Source organism: Lytechinus pictus, chromosome 12 (assembly GCF_037042905.1).
Source record: "Lytechinus pictus isolate F3 Inbred chromosome 12, Lp3.0, whole genome shotgun sequence".
In the NCBI taxonomy this organism is placed as follows: Eukaryota; Metazoa; Echinodermata; class Echinoidea; order Temnopleuroida; family Toxopneustidae; genus Lytechinus; species Lytechinus pictus.
The window spans coordinates 5,513,079-5,531,707 of record NC_087256.1 but is presented as its reverse complement, the minus strand read 5'-3'; the positions used below and the strand labels follow the sequence as shown (position 1 = coordinate 5,531,707).

General features: G+C 35.5%; 1 protein-coding gene across 1 annotated transcript; it reads left to right on the top strand.

Annotated features, from left to right (window-relative positions):
* Positions 1–10,730: 10,730 nt before the first annotated feature.
* Positions 10,731–18,500, top strand: LOC129272866 (uncharacterized). The gene is made up of 6 exons (XM_054909956.2): positions 10,731–11,342; positions 12,025–12,462; positions 12,987–13,146; positions 14,205–14,326; positions 14,905–15,093; positions 15,584–18,500. The coding sequence occupies exons 1-6, from the start codon at positions 10,970–10,972 to the stop codon at positions 15,772–15,774; spliced, it is 1,473 nt and encodes a 490-aa protein (XP_054765931.2). The 5' UTR covers positions 10,731–10,969; the 3' UTR covers positions 15,775–18,500.
* Positions 18,501–18,629: the final 129 nt, after the last annotated feature.

Here is an 18,629-nt window from a genome sequence, read left to right as displayed (position 1 = left end):
AAAAATCGCTTGCAAATTTGCTCGTTTCTTTTAAATTGTGGCACACAAAATCTGCTATGATAAATTCTGGCGTGTGAGTGTGGGGTATTATTATTCGATGTGTGTGTGATAAGAAGAGAAAGAGAGATCGAGCGATGGGTAGGAGAGGGAGAGATGGGAAGGAAAAAGAGCGATGGGTAGGAGAGAGATAGGGAGAATTCGGAGAAAGGGTAGGAGAGAGAGAGAGAGAGAGAGGGGGGTGCATGGCGTACAGAGAGAGATGGAAAGAGAGTGAAAGGTGGAGGCCTGGGGTGGGGGAGGAGAGCGGAAATGTGGGAGAGGGGGAGGGGTATACACAGAGAAAACGCTTCATACAATCTTTTGATATGTACAATGAAAAATTATCAGGTATTTATTCATAGGCTTACATCTTAAACAAAATATTGAAAAATATAAGCAGCAATGTTCAATATCTAACATTTATTGATTATAATCACAAATTTTACAACCAGGTTCAACTTTTAAAAAAGTGGAACATGGTTGTTAAAGGTCAAGTCCATCCCAGAAAAATGTTGATTTGAATAAATAGAGAAAAATCAAATTAGCATAACGCTAAAAATTTAATCAAAATCGGATGTAAAAAAAAAAGTTATGACATTTTCAAGTTTCGCTTATTTTTCACAAAACAGTGATATTATGCACAACTCAGTGACATGCAAATGAGACAGACGATGTCACGATGATGTCCCTCACTCACTATTTCTTTTGTTTTTGATTGTTTGAATTAAACAATATTTCATATTTTACAGATTTGACAAAGGACCAACTCGCCTAAACCATATAGTATTAAACAATGCTAATTCCACATGTTCAGGGACGAATTAATCGTTGTTTCACTTGACAATGAGGAAGAAATTAGAATATTTTATATTTCATATAATAAAATACAAAAGAAATAGTGAGTGTATGACATTATCAGTGTCCTCATTTTGCATACCGACCAGGATGTGCATAAATAACTGTTTTGCCCATTCTAAAGTAATTGCTGCTCATTTTTTAACCTTTCTGGACATATGCTTCTCGCCACTAGCGTACCTACGGGGGGCAGAGGGGGCAGACTGCCCCCTGACGAGTCACAACCCATGCAAGGGACATATCCCTGCCCCCTTGACGAGTCTTGAAGACCCTTTTTTTTTTGTACGAAATCCTTTCTTTGTGGTTGAAGACCTTTTTTTTTTGCTTGTCAAATTTTTTGGCGGACGAGATCCTTTATTTGTGGTTGAATGAAGACCCTTTTTCTTTTTTTTTGCTTGTCAAATTTTTTGGCGGACGAATTTGCCCCCCCCCCCCTGTGGAAAAAATCCTAGGTACGCCACTGACTTCCCGCATTGGGTAAAATACCGCCCAAAATTTGGTTGGACACATAATTACCCTCGTGGTGGTAACAATTTTACTCAATATTATTTTTACAGTGTATATTAATCATTATCTGACAGATACACGTCTGTAAAAAAAAAAAAAAAAAAAACTTCAAGACACACCCCCACACATTAAGCACACAGTAAATGATGGTGTGTTTCCGTCAGTCTTTTTCTATTCAATACCCCTGCCAACAGGGCCGTAGCCAGAAGCATTTTGTTGGGGGGGTGTACCAGCTAAATTTGCCAACTAAATTTGGCGTGACAGCGCCAACGTGAGCACAGGGGGAGTCTGATGGGGGATGTGCCCCCCCTACAATAATCACATGCTAAAAGATTTTGAATTTTTAGAATTGAATTGGTGGCATTTGGTGAATACTTTAAGGTAAATTATACAAAGATATACAAAGATATTTGCACTTTAAAAATAAAGGCTATAGTGTGCCGTAGTTGCTAACTTGCAGTATAATGATATACCCTATGCATTAATAATATCAAAATCAAAGATTTGTTAATTTTTAATTGACCTTCTGTGCAAGATGTCTCAACTAAAATTTCAAGAGTGCTACTGCTAACAGTGACGTACCGTGGGTCACGGCATTGGGGGGGGGGCACCAGCAAAAATTTAGAGTCATTAAGTGGGCGCGCGAAGCGCGCTCAATTGCCAGGTATACTGACCTGATAGACGGAGACGTTTTAAGGACTGTGGCATTAAACGAATATGTATCTTAGTGATCAAATAATGCGAGCGCGAAGCGCGAGCTGAAAATGTTTGATATTCAGTCCTAAAAAGGGACATTATAAGCAAAGTTTTGTAATCATGATACGTACCTGTCTTACAAAACAAACAATGCGAGCGCGAAGCGCGAGCTGAAATTTTTTGTATAACTTAACCCTAAAAAGGGACATTTTCAGGACTATCTTTTGGAATTTATGAAGTGCGTACGTATCTCATCATAGTCATCTAATGCGAGCGCCAAGCGCTTGCTGATTTTGTTAGAATTACACTGGCACATGAAGCACTTTTTGTGGTCATTGTAATCATGAACATGATACGTATTTCACTAATGAAATATTTCGGGCGAGAAGCGCGAGCTGACAATTTTTGAAATTCAGACCTGAAGAGGGGCATTCTATGGCTTGTTTGTAGGAATTTACTATTTCACTAATTAAGTGATGCGAGCGCGAAGCGCGAGCTGAAAATTTGTAATAATTAGATCAGAAAAAGGGACATTTTTAGTTAGGACTGTCTTTAGGAATTCGTGCACTGCAAAAACGCCGGTGTTGATTTAACACCAGCCCGGTATCTATATCGGTCCACACCAATGCGAACGTAAGCACTGACTGGAAATGTTTTATTAAGTCATGAAAAAAGCATTTGTCACTACATAAAACAATGATAACTTGAAGTGCGAGGAGATAGTTTTTTGCATAATCTTTATGGACTTAAAATACAACAGGACTATATGTCTCATTAGTCAGACAATGCGAGCACCAGGAATGATGCAACCCCAACCTTTTCTTTCTTTCTTTCTTTCTTTCTTTCTTTCTTTCTTTCTTTCTTTCTTTCTTTCTTTCTTTCTTTCTTTCTTTCTTTCTTTCTTTCTTTCTTTCTTTCTTTCTTTCTTTCTTTCTTTCTTTCTTTCTTTCTTTCTTTCTTTCTTTCTTTCTTTCTTTCTTTCTTTCTTTCTTTCTTTCTTTCTTTCTTTCTTTCTTTCTTTCTTTCTCTCCCCCTCTCTCTCTCTCTTTCTTTCTTTCTTTCTTTCTTTCTTTCTTTCTTTCTCTCCCCCTCTCTCTCTCTCTTTCTTTCTTTCTTTCTTTCTTTTTCTCCCCTATCCTCCATTTTGCCAACTGGTACATGATTTTGCCGACTGCCACGAATGTTGGGGGGGTGTCGCACCCCCCCCCCATCCAAAGGCGTAGACAACGGGGGGGATGAGGGGGATGCATCCCCCCCACCTCACAAGGTGGGGGGATGGCATGTACAATCATCCCCCCCCCCAGGTTTTTGGGAATGATATTTGGTTACTTAATAAGTCATAATGATGATAATAATAGTAATAATAATAATGATAACAATTATAATATTAATAATAATAATGATTATGATGATGATAATAATAATAATAATAATAAAGCGCAGTGTGAATTTACCCTGTCTTGAAATGCGAGATAAAAGGAACCTATTAGTATTAACATTATTATTTGTATTATTATTATTTTTTATTTGTATTATTATTATTATTATTATTATTATTATTATTATTATTACTATTATACGACTGAGATCAAAAAGAAGTAAATAATGCCCTAATTTGAAACGATGCAATGCCGTTATGGTTCCGATTTCTTCACAAACTTACAAAGCAGTATTGTTACTCCATGGATCATAGTGATACTGTTTATGTTTTTTGTATCTGTATGTTAATGAGCCGCCAGCCAATATCCATCTATGGATACTATGCCTGTTTCTTTAAGGTAAAAAAAAAGCATAGTATGTACGTATTCATTATGCTTTATAATGAACAGACATATTGTTATTTGTTTGTTGTTTATGTGTTCTATTCACAAATGGCCACAGAGGCTGTTTTCATTCATAACCACATACCCATATCAAGACAACAAAGACTATACCTGCGTGTACACAGTTGACATTGGTTTTTTTTCTGAAGAGGTGTAACAGCAAAATTCACAGAGATAAATAAATACGTAGTGTGGTTCAATATGCAATACTATGTGTCAGTCCATTCTGTATTCGTATGCCACGGTGTGTAGATCTTGTCGATGAATGTCTGTCCATTCAAGGCGTAGTATGTGTGTGGTGCGCGCACCCGTGTGTGTGTGTGTGTGAGGGTGTGTGGGTGTGTATGTGAGTATGTGTGTGTGTGCGTGCGCGCTTGTGTGTGTTATTTTACTTCATTAAGTATGCATCAGATTGCACGATTTCAAGTTCAAAATTGCAAAAGCTCCCTACCGTGGGAGGGGGGACACCCCCCTCCCACACCCTCCCCCCGCTCGGTCGCTTCGCTCCCTCGCTCGGGCGCTTCGCGCCCTCACTAGCGTTGGCAGCCCAGTCATCCCCCCCAGGTGTACGAACCTGTCTACGCCACTGCCCATACCCCCCCTCTAGCTACGGCCCTGCCTGCCAAGAATTAAGTTTTCAAAAAGATAAAATATTTAGAACAAGCACTGCCCAGATTCTGGGAAAATATTTTAGACCTATACAGTGCGTATCAAAAAAAAGTTTACACTTAGAAAAAATCCTGTAAAATTATACATTTGCTATTTTTTAAGATTTTTCCACATTTAACATTAGTACAGGTCCATTTAAGCAAATTACGATATAACTGTCGAAAAATATTTCCGCTTGAGTGCGCACCACTGATTTGTGGAAAGTTAGTGAAAAATGATTTGCGCAGAACTTTGAAATAGTTATGCAAATAAAAGTAGACCTTAATCATGAAGAACACGTGGAATTTAGCTAGTAAAATTGATTTGAAGATATCTTTTACCTTTTTAAACTTGTTTCCTTGCCCAAAACACTTCGAAGAGTGCATTGCGCCCCACCCCACTCCCCCACACACCGAGGCCATCGTGGCGATATTTACTTTACACTGAGCTGTGATTTACATGAAATGGCTTAGGCTTGATTTTCATGTTGTTGATCATTGTCAAGCTTGGGAAAAATGTGGAGAAACAAGTATTAAACGAAAAATGAAATGTAAACCCACTTTAAATGATAAAAACTTAGTGAAAAAATGCTGGAGATGTCTGATATTAACGTTTGTTCAGATTCAGTTATGTCCTCAGATCCAGCTGGCACAAAAAGGGTAAAGGTTGTGCTTACTAATTGTTGAAATTTCAATTTGGGTAGCAAAACTGTTACAAAATGCTTGAATGTATCCGTTTTATTTCAATTGACTCAAAGTGCAAGGAAAATGCATGAGAAATGTTTCGCAGGGTAAGTTTGATTTCGCCCTTTCCCCTCGACACAGCGTGAAAACGAGCATTTCTGCGCAAACAGATTTCTAGGAGCTTCACAAAAATGGACAGTGCTCACTCAAGTGTAACATTCTGTCAAAACTTTTACTTTCATTGGATAGATGAGACCCAAACCCAAGATTATATGTGAAAAAAATTACCCACACGTTGTATATTTTTTAATTCCCATGGCTTTTTCAAAGTGTAAACTTTTTTTTATACGCACTATACATGTATTGAAGTCGCTGACATCCTGATCTAGAATATCAAGACCTTTATTTCAATTTCATCTACAATATGACATTACAATCAATTGGTTAAAAATTGGGAGATTTCCACATCTGACAATTATTTGAAATCGTACTTGCATATTCATAATAACCGAACTCCATATGCTACACAAAGTCTAAATCAGAAATGATTTATTATTCACATGTTGTTTTGACCTTTCATATAGGGGGAAATCCGATCGCCATGGATCAGGAATCCAATCTCGTTAGGTTGGTTATAGATCCTAGTGGAATTAAAAGATTTTCGAAATAAATCCCGTGATTACCAGAAATCCTCGTAATTCAAACCAAACTTTAAGGGAAAGTCTTAATCTAAGAGGATTTGAACGGTAAATCCATGGGGATTTTTTAAATATAAATCTCTCTCGTAAGTGCACGCGAGGATCCGCGGGATGGGCACACGACTAGAAGGGTTTCTTGCAGAATACATAACTCGGGACATAACTTTAGTTGTTGATTTTTTTCTTTTATGTTTCATTTTTGTTGCCTATCAGAATTTTGTTTGTAGGCAAGGGTGTACGGTTTTGGAATGAGAACGTAAATTCACTTCCGTTTTCTTGACTGGTTCTTCAAAAGAAATCCTATACGATTTGATATTCCGTTTGTTTTGTTTTGTTTTTGCGTATCAGAAAAAAAATGTCATGTTTGGACTACGTACTCTTAACTGTATAACAGTAATCATGATGATGCTATCACTATACTACTATAATACTACTACTACTATACTATATACTACTACGTACTACTACTACTACTACTACTACTACTACTACTACTACTACTACTACTACTACTACTACTACTACTACTACTACTACTACATTACCAATAATAGTAATAATAATAATCATCATCATCATCATAATAATAATAATGATGATAATAATAATAATAATAATAATGATAATAATGATAATAATGATAATAATAATAATATCAATAACAGGATAATGTTGATGATAATACTGATAATAACTTTAGTCGTACTACTGATTATGATATGTATATAAATTTTAACAACAACAACAACAGGAGGAAAATATAAATGACTTAATAATAATCATAAAATTTTCCGCTAATTAGAGGTCCGAGATTAATTTAACTTAAGTGGGATAGCCGGGGGGGGGGGGGCTTATTTTGCTTGTCACATAAAAACGGCAACATTTTGTATCCTTTTGGAGAGTAAGGACCCACCCCCTTGCTGTATTTTTCTTGTCAGGTAATTTTCTGGGCCCCCTTAATTCATAAAAGCATTCGTCAATCATAGCCATGGATCAAGCATGAGTTATGGATAGCCTTTAACCGAGGCTTCTTTTCTTATTCTGCTGCAAAGAACAATATTTACCAGAAATTATCTAAGTGGGAAGTCCAGCTCAATAAATAGTCAATTCTAATAAAAAAGAAAATTAAAATAAGCTAAACATTGAACTTTTTATCAAAGTCAGATGTAAAATACGAACATTTTGACATTTTGAAGTTTCGGTATAAATATTTCGCAAAACAGAATAGTCGATCGGTGTAGACAAATTAGGAAATTGTTAGCACCATCCACTGATCCTTTCTTTTGTCCCGGGTCTTTTGTATTTCATTTATTTCGTTTACTCATTATAATGCAGGACGTATAGTTTTTATTCCTCCCTGAACATGATTATAGAAATTTTGATGAGATTTTCAGCATTTAATTCAATTGGAGCCTTGGTTGTTTGTTTGCTCTTTGCTTTTATCATTTTATTTATCTCTTTGTTGGTGTGGACATCCCCTAAATAGATAGCCATATTCCACGATCTTATACCAATTGCACACTAACACAACGCTGATTTTGGGTAGATCTTCCACGAGGCGTAAATATCCATATTATAATGTTAGGTGTCTTTAAGCTCAATCAACAAAATACCAATAATATCTACAATTGTACAGGTGGGGGTGGGGGCCATGCACGACCAAGAAAAACAGGAGAAAATTAGGAAAGGTAAATGGTCAAATACGATATATAATTTTCTAAATATATCAAGATAAAGATTTTATTTAAACACAATTTTGAAGAAAAAAATACTCGCACTCTTCGCTCGCTCGCAGATTTTTGTATTTGTTGCCCCATATATACAATGTCCGACCCCCTCAGTTTTTATTCTCATTACGCCACTGAACAGCAGCAAGAAGCAGTCCCTGATGTAATGATATAGTCTTTATATGGCAGCCCCCAATTAGTTGTTCTCGATAGCCTTTTTTATATTCGAAATCAATATAACAAAAGGGGCCTCGGCTAGAGGCTAGCTCGATAGAGGTTGGTGAATACACTCTTGCGGTATGGATAATAAGATCAATTTAATCCAACTTCAAATCCCTTGTTCAAATCCACATTCAACCGCTGACGGAGGGAGTTTAATCTAAACAGATTTACTTCGAGTCATCTATATTGAGAGTGCACCGATAACATGACACAAACAACACTCCTGGTATACTTGTATATTGTATATACAGGGAAAGACAAGTGATTTTTATCGGCTCTATTTCCTTTATTTTCCTTCCTTTTAACTGAAAGTTGAAATTTTGGACTGTGTTTTTATATTGAATTGTGACTGTTGTATTTTTTTTATTATATGTTTATTATTTTAAAAATATGATCATTGCCTTATTAATAAATGTTGCACATTATTATTATTATTAGTTGATTATTATTATCATAATCATCATCATCATTTTCATTATTATTATTGTTATATATTATTATTATTATTCCTCTAAGCAGGATCAAGTCCGTATTTTTTCTTGAATAACTTTGCTCTAACAATTGTTATTATTATTATTATCATTATTATTATTATCATTATTATTAATATTATCATTATTATTATTATTATTATTATTTTATTATTTTTTTTTTTTAATTATTATTATTATCATTATTATTATTATTTTATACATGCGATTTTTAAGCCATCTTGCAAGTTCCGGATCGTGAATTTGCTCGTAAATTAATAAAAAGGTTAATGAAAAGAAGTCGGTTATTGGGTTAAAAACAACTCGGCCATATCATGTGAATCCTTTGAGTAAAAAGCCTGTATAATTGATCTGAGAATGATAGGAATCTCTTTATGTTTATTTTGATATTTGATATACAGTATTGAAACGCAGTATCAGTGATGCTTCCAGCGACACGACATATTTGTGGAGTATAGGATTACCCGGCTTGTGCTTTTCAGTAAATACTCGCGAACACGAAAGGTTAATCAGTCTTAATCAATTTTAGACGAAATGGCAATCAGACTGAATTGATATCAGACGAAATTGTAAATAGACTAAATGAATATAAGACGAAATGCAATGAGAGAAATTAAAATATCATTAGACCGACAGGTGATCAGCCGATCTACGCCAAATAAAATGTAGGCTTATTCTGACGATGATAAGAGCAGAATAATTGTGAAGGTTTGATGAAAATCTATCAGTGAATATAAACGGAGTTATGATTTTTTTATTCACTCTTTGTAACGTCCCAAACGAGCATCTTATCGATATGCTGTGTGGTATAAATCCCCCAAATGCCATTAAAAAAAAAGAAAATCATTTTATTTTTGCAGGGGTGCATCATCAGACACACCATTTCATGCCCCTTCTATGATAAAGTTCTAATTAAGTTCAAGTATAATTTATTTTAAAAACAGACATTATAAGTACAAATCAATGAACAGAATGGTACAAAAAGATATAGGCCTATATGATATATAAAAGGTTTTCTAGGTCCCCTAAAAAGCAGAGCTTGTGAGTGGGGCCCTACATTGAGATGTGAAGAATGAGGGAACATAGTATAAGCAAAGACATAAATTACAGATATGTAAAAAAAAAAAAAAAAAACCTAAACACAGAGATATGCCAAAACAAAACATGCCACACACACACGCAATCTACAAATGTACTTATTCATCATGTTCCATTACAACATTGGAATATACGGAAATTATATAGGAATGATGCAGTATATGGGGGAGCTTGCTCGCTTATGACGTCACAAATTAAATACTTAAAGGAGAATGAAACTCTTGGAGCAAGTTAGCTTTTGTGAAAGCAGAAAAATAAAAGAATAAGATCAACAAAAGTTTGAGTAAAATAGGACTAGCAATAGAAGAGTTATGAGCATTTGAATGTCGAGATCACTAATGCTATGGAGATCCTCCCATTGGCAATGCAACCAAGATCTGTGATGTCACAGATGAACAACTCTCCCCTTTTGGACGCTGAAAATATACCCCAAAACATCTCTTTTCGCTCATTCTAATCATATGACAAACGATTCATCAATGATATAATGTTGTGAAACCTCTTTACTTGTCCTCTCATAAAGAGAACACCTCACCTTGTGATAGACTCTATAAAAGTGAGAATATAAGTGAAATAAGTACTAAAGTAATGAGGGAGTTGTACGTGTGTGACATCACAGATCTTGGTCGCATTGCCAATGTGAGGATCTACATGGCATTAGTGATCTCAATATTCAAATGCTCATAACTTTTTTATTATTCATTCAATCTTCCTCAAACTTTCAACAATATGTTTCTTTGATTTTTCTCTTTGATATGGATTCAGCTGGTTTCAAGGGTTTCATTCTCCTTTAAAAAAATTGTTCTTTGATGGATTTCTTCAAACCGTAACAAATATTTTGCTCTTATTTTTCTCCTTTTTTCAAAACAAACTTTAAGTCAGGGTGAGCTTCCCTTTTAAAGCAACTACTTAAGGGTGCTTATACTGCATTATCTATTTTCCTCTCAAAATAAATTATGTTTCTTTCTCTAACAAATGAATTTATAGGCGAATTCACTCTGTGTATATCATTAATGATTATTTCAATATTATTTATAACACACATTTGATATAGGCTATAGCTATGAGAGTGTAGGCCTACAGAGGGGGGGGGGCACATTAGTTAGTAGGTTCGTTCTCCCTTTAAATGGTGAAATGGTTACAGAAGTACAAAGTGGGCGGAACCAATTGACAATCTACCAGTGAGGGTGGGGAGGGAGCCGTTAGAGATCGAGAATAACATTGTTGGGGATTTCCCCTTTTCACACGTGCGTCTGGCTAAAATTGTTTAAGTCGTTCTTATTATTTCTTTAACTCCTCTCAAGAAACTACATAATTTCTTTTCATTTCATATGTCCAGTTCTCCTCAAAATTGAAGATTATGGTATTTTGATTATAATTATTTTGTTATGTATGTATTTATTTCCAGTAGCTCATGGCAAAATAGCACCGATTCAAAGAAAAATATTCGGATAATCTGGAGCCAATTCTGGCAAACTCTGAATGCATGAACTCGAATATGATGCGGTGTACATTTTCTTTATTTGCAAAATGGAACTAAGTGGTGTATTTGTCTTCGGTTTCAATGGTTTTGGTCAACTTTTGCTAGGCAATGGCAAGAGAATCTTGATGGTGCCAGTGGAATTGGAATGTGATATTTCTCGCTTGAAACGGAAGTTGACCGACTGCAATGATCAGGAAGAGGAGCGGGCGAGTAACCGTCGCACACGGGAGAAGTCCCCGTCAGCGATGCGTGGAGAAACTGATGACTCTTGGAAGGGAGCTAGAGCAAGTCCAAGTAACACGAGGTCTTTCAACAACTTTGATAAAGAATCCGTAGTAATGCATTGGAATGCAACACTGTTTTCTTCTTCAGGTAGACCTTAGTAAATCCTATATTTTCCATTTGCCTCTCTTGTAGTTGTAATTTGTTTCGTGACTGAGTGAGTGAAAAAGATTGTTTACTATTTACAATACATGCTAGTGAATAATAATAAAGCTAACATGATTATGTAGCAACTTAGCCTTGAGCTTGACTGTTAATTTTTTTGTAATGTTTTAAGGACACTCTTTAATGTCTTCTAATATCTATTTAATAATAGGCAGGGGACTACTTTTAAAATTAATTTTTGTGAAAAAGCAATAATACACAATTAATTTGCAATCATTGAATTTTACTCATTGCTGTTTTACTTTTTTTTCTTCATTTTACCTGTTCCTGAATTGTAGCTTCCTGCTATTAATATAAAAATACTTACACAGTAGACCAGTGCCGGCCACACAGAAACGTTAACCTAAACAGAGCACTAACAGTAAGCCCAGTCATATCTTTCTGATTATAAAGTCAAAACATTTATTTCAATGTGTTAGTAATACCGGTCGTAACAGGGCCTCTGTTAGCGCATTGATAGGTGCTAATAACGTTTCTGTGCGGGCAGTATGAGTGATCTGTTTCTATAGGCCATTAATAATAACTCGTAGCATTTTTTAATCAAAACTTTTGCCCACTTTTAAAGATTTAAAGTGCCTATTCTGTGTTTTTTTTCGTCACCTTAAAGGTTTCTTGATTGGTTGCCTAAATGGAGAGATGGGAAAGTTCATTGACCTTTCAGAGGATCTTCATGGCATTGCCTCATCCTCACCCAGAAAATTCTGTCTCCATGGAGACAATATCTACCTCATAGATGACTCTGGAGATTGCTATGTGAGAGAAATTTCAACCAATTCTGCAGCAGGGACCACCAAGGTGCAATTGATGTGTTCTGGGTCTACTGTGATTCCACAAGGCAGAGGGCAACAAGTGAAAGTAGAACAGGAGAATAAGATTGAGGATGCAAAAAATCAGGTCTCAGACTTTCAAAGAGAGGAGTCTATCCCAACTCGTGCGGATGGATGTTCCCGAGACGTGGATGAAACCCTTCCAAGTTCCAAGGCCAAAGAACAGTGTGGCTTTAGGAACCTTTCTGCAGGGGACTCGCATGTCCTTGCAACATTTGGTAGGTATGGCAAGTGTCCTGCCTTTCAGGGGTTATTGGCATTGTTGTGGAAAGTGGCATTGGTTAACTTCAGTCTATTAACAGAATCAACAGAAATTTGACATGGCGTGTTTGGGAGATTACTATTTAGTCTATAAAAATCAACAGAATTTTTTTTTTCATGGCATTGTTTGTTATCATCATCCTCATCATTATCATCATCACCTTCATCATCATCAATATCACATGATCATTGCCATTATCATCATTAGCATTATACAAATTGCAACTCAATATATGCATTTTAATACCTATCTTTTCAAACCATTTGCTTTTAAAAACTTGTTAAATGAAACTCTGATAATTTTAGGAACCTCTACGATTTGTTGTATGCATATCATGGCATTGGAAAAAATATGACTCTAAATCATGTGACCTTGAAGAAAAATGATCAATCCTGGCCCTTTTCCTCAAAATGGGACTCGGTATGCATTCAGAGTTGTTAATTTTAAATGTGTTTTTTTTTTTTTTTTTTTTGGAAAAAGGTCCAGAACACCAAGCTGGAAGAGTTACAAAACATGATGATAGAGCATATATCTTCCATCCCTTCACACAGCCTATTGATGTCCAGGAGATAGCATGCGGAAAGGAGCATGCTTTACTCCTTACTTCTCAAGGCCTGACGTATTCCTATGGAACAGGAAGGTTGGTACATGTATTCAAACTTTTGCTGCCATAGACATACATGTAGTTAGAGATCTATTTGATAGTACTCTGATTAACCATTCATATTCTTAATAGGAACTCAAAATTTTGTATCATGGACCAATCTGGTTCAGTGATTGCATGTACGTTCTCCCTTTTTAGTTGATTAAGACACTGTTCTCGTTACAAACCTAAAACCTAGTTTACTGGTAACCGGTTCAGGAAACCAGTTTGAAAGATCGCTTTGCTAGCGTGACCATTTGATCACCGGAAAATGGTTTTCAAAACCACTTCACGGAAAGTGATCTTGTTGCTATGGCTACACTCTCAGTTTCATGTTAAATTTGTAATCGTAGCGTAGGTATTCTCCATACAACATGTGCGAAGATCGCTTCCCGAAAAACGGTTGTGTCCTCAGATTAACGAGGCAAAGCGATCTTGAAAACTACATCGCGAGGTGGTTTTCTAAACCGGTATGGAAGATCATTGCTTCCAAGACCACTTTGACCATTCTCATTACACATTAAACTAGTTTCCACTAAACTAGTTTTAGAATGGTAATGAGAACGGGGTCTAAGTATCATACTCTCATAAACCCCACCACTGTAAATGCAAAAATCTACAAGTTCAATTTCAATCTCCAATTTTTCTCACATAGTTCCCACTCCCAATGAAGTCCTTAGAGGCATATACACATACTATGAACTTTCACTTTCTTTCATCCAGTGCATATAGTTGTTCACAGAACAGCAAATTCTCAGTTCAATTAGGTACATGTATACATGAATGTTAAAATTTTTATGATATATTGTAAGGTCAGCCATTATATAAGGTTAATTTTCCTTTCTGGCTGCTACCAGCCGAGCAACTTTTTTTATAAATATATTGTAGTATTGTACCTATGTATTCTTGGAAGTTAATTCAATAAATGCTTCCCCCTCCTTCTCAAAAAGTGAATAAATTAAAAAAGATATAACCATTTGAAAGAACTTTACATTAAAAATCAAAGCGGAATAAATAATTTGAATGTTTTCTTTATTATTATTTTTCTTTTGAAGCCGAGGTCAGCTTGGACATGGAGACATAGGAAAGGAAGATGTTCCTAAATTAATTGAAGCTATTGCTTGTGTTTCCATGGTTACTGTTAGAGCAGGAGGATGGCATTCAGCTTGCATCAGTGGTAAAAATGCATTTCTTAATTAAGTCAGAATTATCTCCCCTGACTAGGCCTGGGAATGATTTTAAGAATGCTATCAATTATGTGAATAGCTAAATCGCTAATAATGTTTCCACTATTTGAAATTTTTCCCCACAGTGAATAGCAACTATAATTTTAGAATTTGTTAATTTATTTTCCATATAAAAAAATCACCCGATTTTATCACAAAAGATATATTGGATAAAATATCATGCAGTATTGTCAAAGAATGAAAAGAAAAGAATTGTGGAAGAGTGGCAGGTTATCAAACTGTCTTTTGTTTTTCATATATTTCTTAAATGGATATTGTATTCTAACACCAATAACAATAAAGAATATTCTGTGGCTAAGACTTGTCAAATAACATAGTATGGCATGCAAAAACTTAAACACAATCATCGTGACAGTTCAGATAAGACCAGATGGGAAGCGGGCTTAAATGTCAAGTGCAGCTTGTATATTTGTGCCCGACTGTGAAACATTGTTTTGTCTACAATTTTCAATAAATCATGATGAAGCTTTTCCTTGAAATGTACATTTCATTTTCTTGTTAAATCCAGCAATTGGAGATCTGTATATCTGGGGATGGAACGAGTCTGGACAGCTTGGCTTAACACAAGAGGGTAGCAGTCATGATGTGATGCCAGATAAGGTTTCTTTTCAGATGGTTCCTGCCATACTTGACCTCCCAGGAGGGGTCAATGTGCTAAAGGTCAGCTGTGGGTCAAGACACACTGCAGCAGTTACCTGTAAGTGAATAATAGTTGGCACAGATAAATCAATTTGTCTTTTGCCACTTTGCTCAATTAAGTGAATGATAACGATAACAGATTGTTGTACAGTACAATAAAGAATGTGGAGGTTTCATAATACTCCATTGAATATTTTGTGGGTTTATTACCATAAAGTTGAGGATTTCAAAATTATACCTACCTGTATTTGATGCAGAAATTATTTTTTAGTGCTCTAAAATTTCATCTCATATGAAATTAACCAATAAATTAAAAATTTTCCAATCATATTTATGACAAGTTGTAGTATTTTAAATAGGCACATTTAAAGTTATTCACATTTATGCATGTCTCTCTCCTGGGAACCTAGTAACTAACGATTAGTAATACATGAAATACAATACTTGGAATCCAGTTTGCATACATGGGTTGTTGCTAAGCCTGGCATTCTTTTTATGCATAAATTTTGAATATGTTGGTGAACAAGTCTATTGTTCTTATTTTACAGTTGATAAAAGACTCTACACTTGGGGATGGGGAAAGTACGGACAACTTGGTCATGGCGATATGAGGTCACTAGACACTCCTAAGATGGTTGAATTCTTTCTTCAGAATAGACTAGATGTTTTAGATCTGACCTGTGGTGATTGGATTACTGCTGTATATACAAGATCATCCCCAGCGCAGATGCCTAGATGACACATAGATCCTTGAGGAATTACAGTAGGGACTAGCACCTTCAATTCACCAAGGTTTGCCTAAAAAGGGACTTAAAGCAGTGTGTGGAAGAGTATTATTCTCTTGATGGTCATCAGCCAGCAAATAGGGTCCTTTATCTTAATAGGGCTTCTTAGACTCAGTCCAACTACCAGATAAGATTCTCCATGACCACCACCTACAAAAGCATCCAATCTTGAAGGCATTTCATCCAGAAATGTCATTTGACAACTTTGCTTGGTTTTGATTGGCTGCGAAACACAGGTGTCTGTTACACTGTTAGATAATGGCAACTTATCATTGATGACAACTTTCATGAAACGTCCCCCTGAAGATTAGAGGTACCAGAGTGCAATCATCTGCGAACAAATCATTGGTAGCAAGGACAACATGGGGAATTGGGTTACATCGCAAAAAGTGTCTTTAAGTGTGACTTTGGGGAACAAAGCATGTCCTAGAATGTTGTAAGGCAGTCTTTACTGAAAATCTTATCCACACGACCAAGAAGTGAACTATAATTCAAAAGAAATTTGTGATATTGAAGACCCAAACGAGTGACACCCATGTCATTTTTATGGAATGTGTTTCCTCCTGTTATGTTTTCAGTTCAGGAATTATTTTAAGGATTATCAGTAAGATGCCGAAATAACCTCTAGCTCTAGGAGGTTGTTTTAATTGCTGAATCAGTATGCTCTGAAAAAAAAGTGCAATATTTGTGGTGTAAAGTAGTGTTTGTCGTTCATATCAAATTGAATTGAAATGAACTGAATAGGCCAATCATGTACATTGCATTGCAGTCTTTGTTTCTCTCCCCTTCTCATTTGAGGCATCCCATCAATTTCAAGCTCCAAGCATAAGATGACAATCTCCCACATTTCAAGTTATGTATTTTTAAAATTTATGCATGTTTCAACATTTTTTTTAAAGAGAAAATTGTCGAAGTATAATTTTTATTTGACTTAGAACAATATTAGTACTATGTTAATCATTATGCTTATTGTTATGTAATGTTGAAAAATGATCAGGTATCTACATTTGTTATTGAAATGTGGAAATCAATTCAAATCAAATGGACTTGTATCATTACAAAATAGGAATTCAAATTGATTGAGCAGCAGTTATATTGCAAATCAAAACTTATATAAAAAATAACTCTGTTATATTTCTAATTTATTTCTGTCCTTATTGAAAAAAAAAAGATTTTATGGTGAACTATCATTTTCAGGAATGCGTGATTATAAAACAATACAATTATATCAAAATGTTTGTGTGCAGTGTATAATTTCATGTGCATTAGAACCTGATTAATTGTCTGTTTTCTGATTAAAAATTTTGTAATGACCACCTGTTTCACAGTGAAAATAAATTCCATGTCATAAATAGTACACATTCATGCACATATTTTTTTTATGGAACTTTAAATTCAAACATACTGTAAGTCGGGTGGAAGAACTCATCCAAGGAATTAAGGTATCTCATCAGCCTCACAGGATCACAACATCGATCTCTATCCCCTTTGATAAAATTGCAATCAATTTCAGATTTCATCAAATATTAAATTTCAGTTCAGATATCTCTTCCAAAGATGGCAAAATTATTTATGTTGGGACCATGAACTCTTTACATGTTTGAAAAGCATATCAGTTTTCTTTTTAACTCATCAAATTTTGAAAGTATAAAAAAAAATCTCGTGAAGGAATCTTAAGTACCGGTATCTAGTTATAATGTGTAAAATTTGCCAATAACAATTACACATGTACCCCCCCCCCCTTTCTTCTAAAGCTCTCTTTATTTTGTATTATTCACTATGGTATTGGAGCCCAGCCTACAAAAGGCCAATGGCCTCTGCTGGCTTCCCCATATTCTTTGTATTTATATTTAAATGTTTTATATTGATTGTAGGGGCCGATCCAGGATTTTTCAAAGGAGGGGGGGGGCACATTTTCCTGAGGAAAAAATTGACAAGCAAAAGAGTCTTCACTTTCAGGGGGGGGGGGCTTATTTCTGTTTTGATGGCATTTTTACTTTACAAAATTTAATTGTGCTTCTCAAAGGGGGGGGGGGGGGCATGGGCCGGCTGAGCCCCCCCCCCCCTCCTGGATCCACCAGTGATTGATTTTTTTATGTCTGTATGAGAATTGGAAATAAATGAAATGAAATTTAAGGGGGGGTATATTTTTTCACGTTGATCAGTCTTATTTTTGGTCAGATTATGCTCTCAGAATATACATAGGCCTACCATATAAATCTTAGTTGGTCGTCAGAATATTGGATATAACAAAAATTATATCCTGGAATTTTCTGCCTATTCCATGCTTTGGAACAGTTTTCAAACAAACCCCAAAATGTGCAGGTATTTCATTTTGATGTGGTATCCTATTAAAATATATTATGTAATGATTGAAATTGATCAAATCAAGCTATCCAATAAAACATATCTGTTTTATATCCTTAGCACTGTAGCACACCTGTTTTAGCCAGGGCACAAGTATTCAAATCCATTATTAATGTGAATATTGACGTGCGTTTTGGGGGGATTTACCAAAACTTGAAATAGACTTTAACAGATTTATATTAGTCTACACCATGCAAAATTATGATATTGAGATGAAAGTGAGTACATGTAAATATATTTTTCATGCTGTAATCCCCCCCCCCCCCCCCGTGAATAACCAATTGATGCATAAGAAAGAGAAACAAAAAGAGTTTGGAAATGGTTTCAAGTTACTGTACTCCTATTTGTGTAATCTAAATGAAAATTAATTCTGTGTGAACTTCCTCGCCACCCCCCCCCCCCCCCCTCGTCTCCAAAGGGCCTTTCGTAATTTATGGTGGCT

Bases quoted from the DNA above. Each gene is read 5' to 3' on its own strand.
- LOC129272866 (XM_054909956.2), top strand. From the start codon at position 10,970: ATGCATGAACTCGAATATGATGCGGTGTACATTTTCTTTATTTGCAAA. The intron at 11,343-12,024 runs GTAGACCTTAGT...GTCACCTTAAAG, and splicing joins AACACTGTTTTCTTCTTCAG to GTTTCTTGATTGGTTGCCTA. The intron at 15,094-15,583 runs GTAAGTGAATAA...CTTATTTTACAG, and splicing joins ACACACTGCAGCAGTTACCT to TTGATAAAAGACTCTACACT.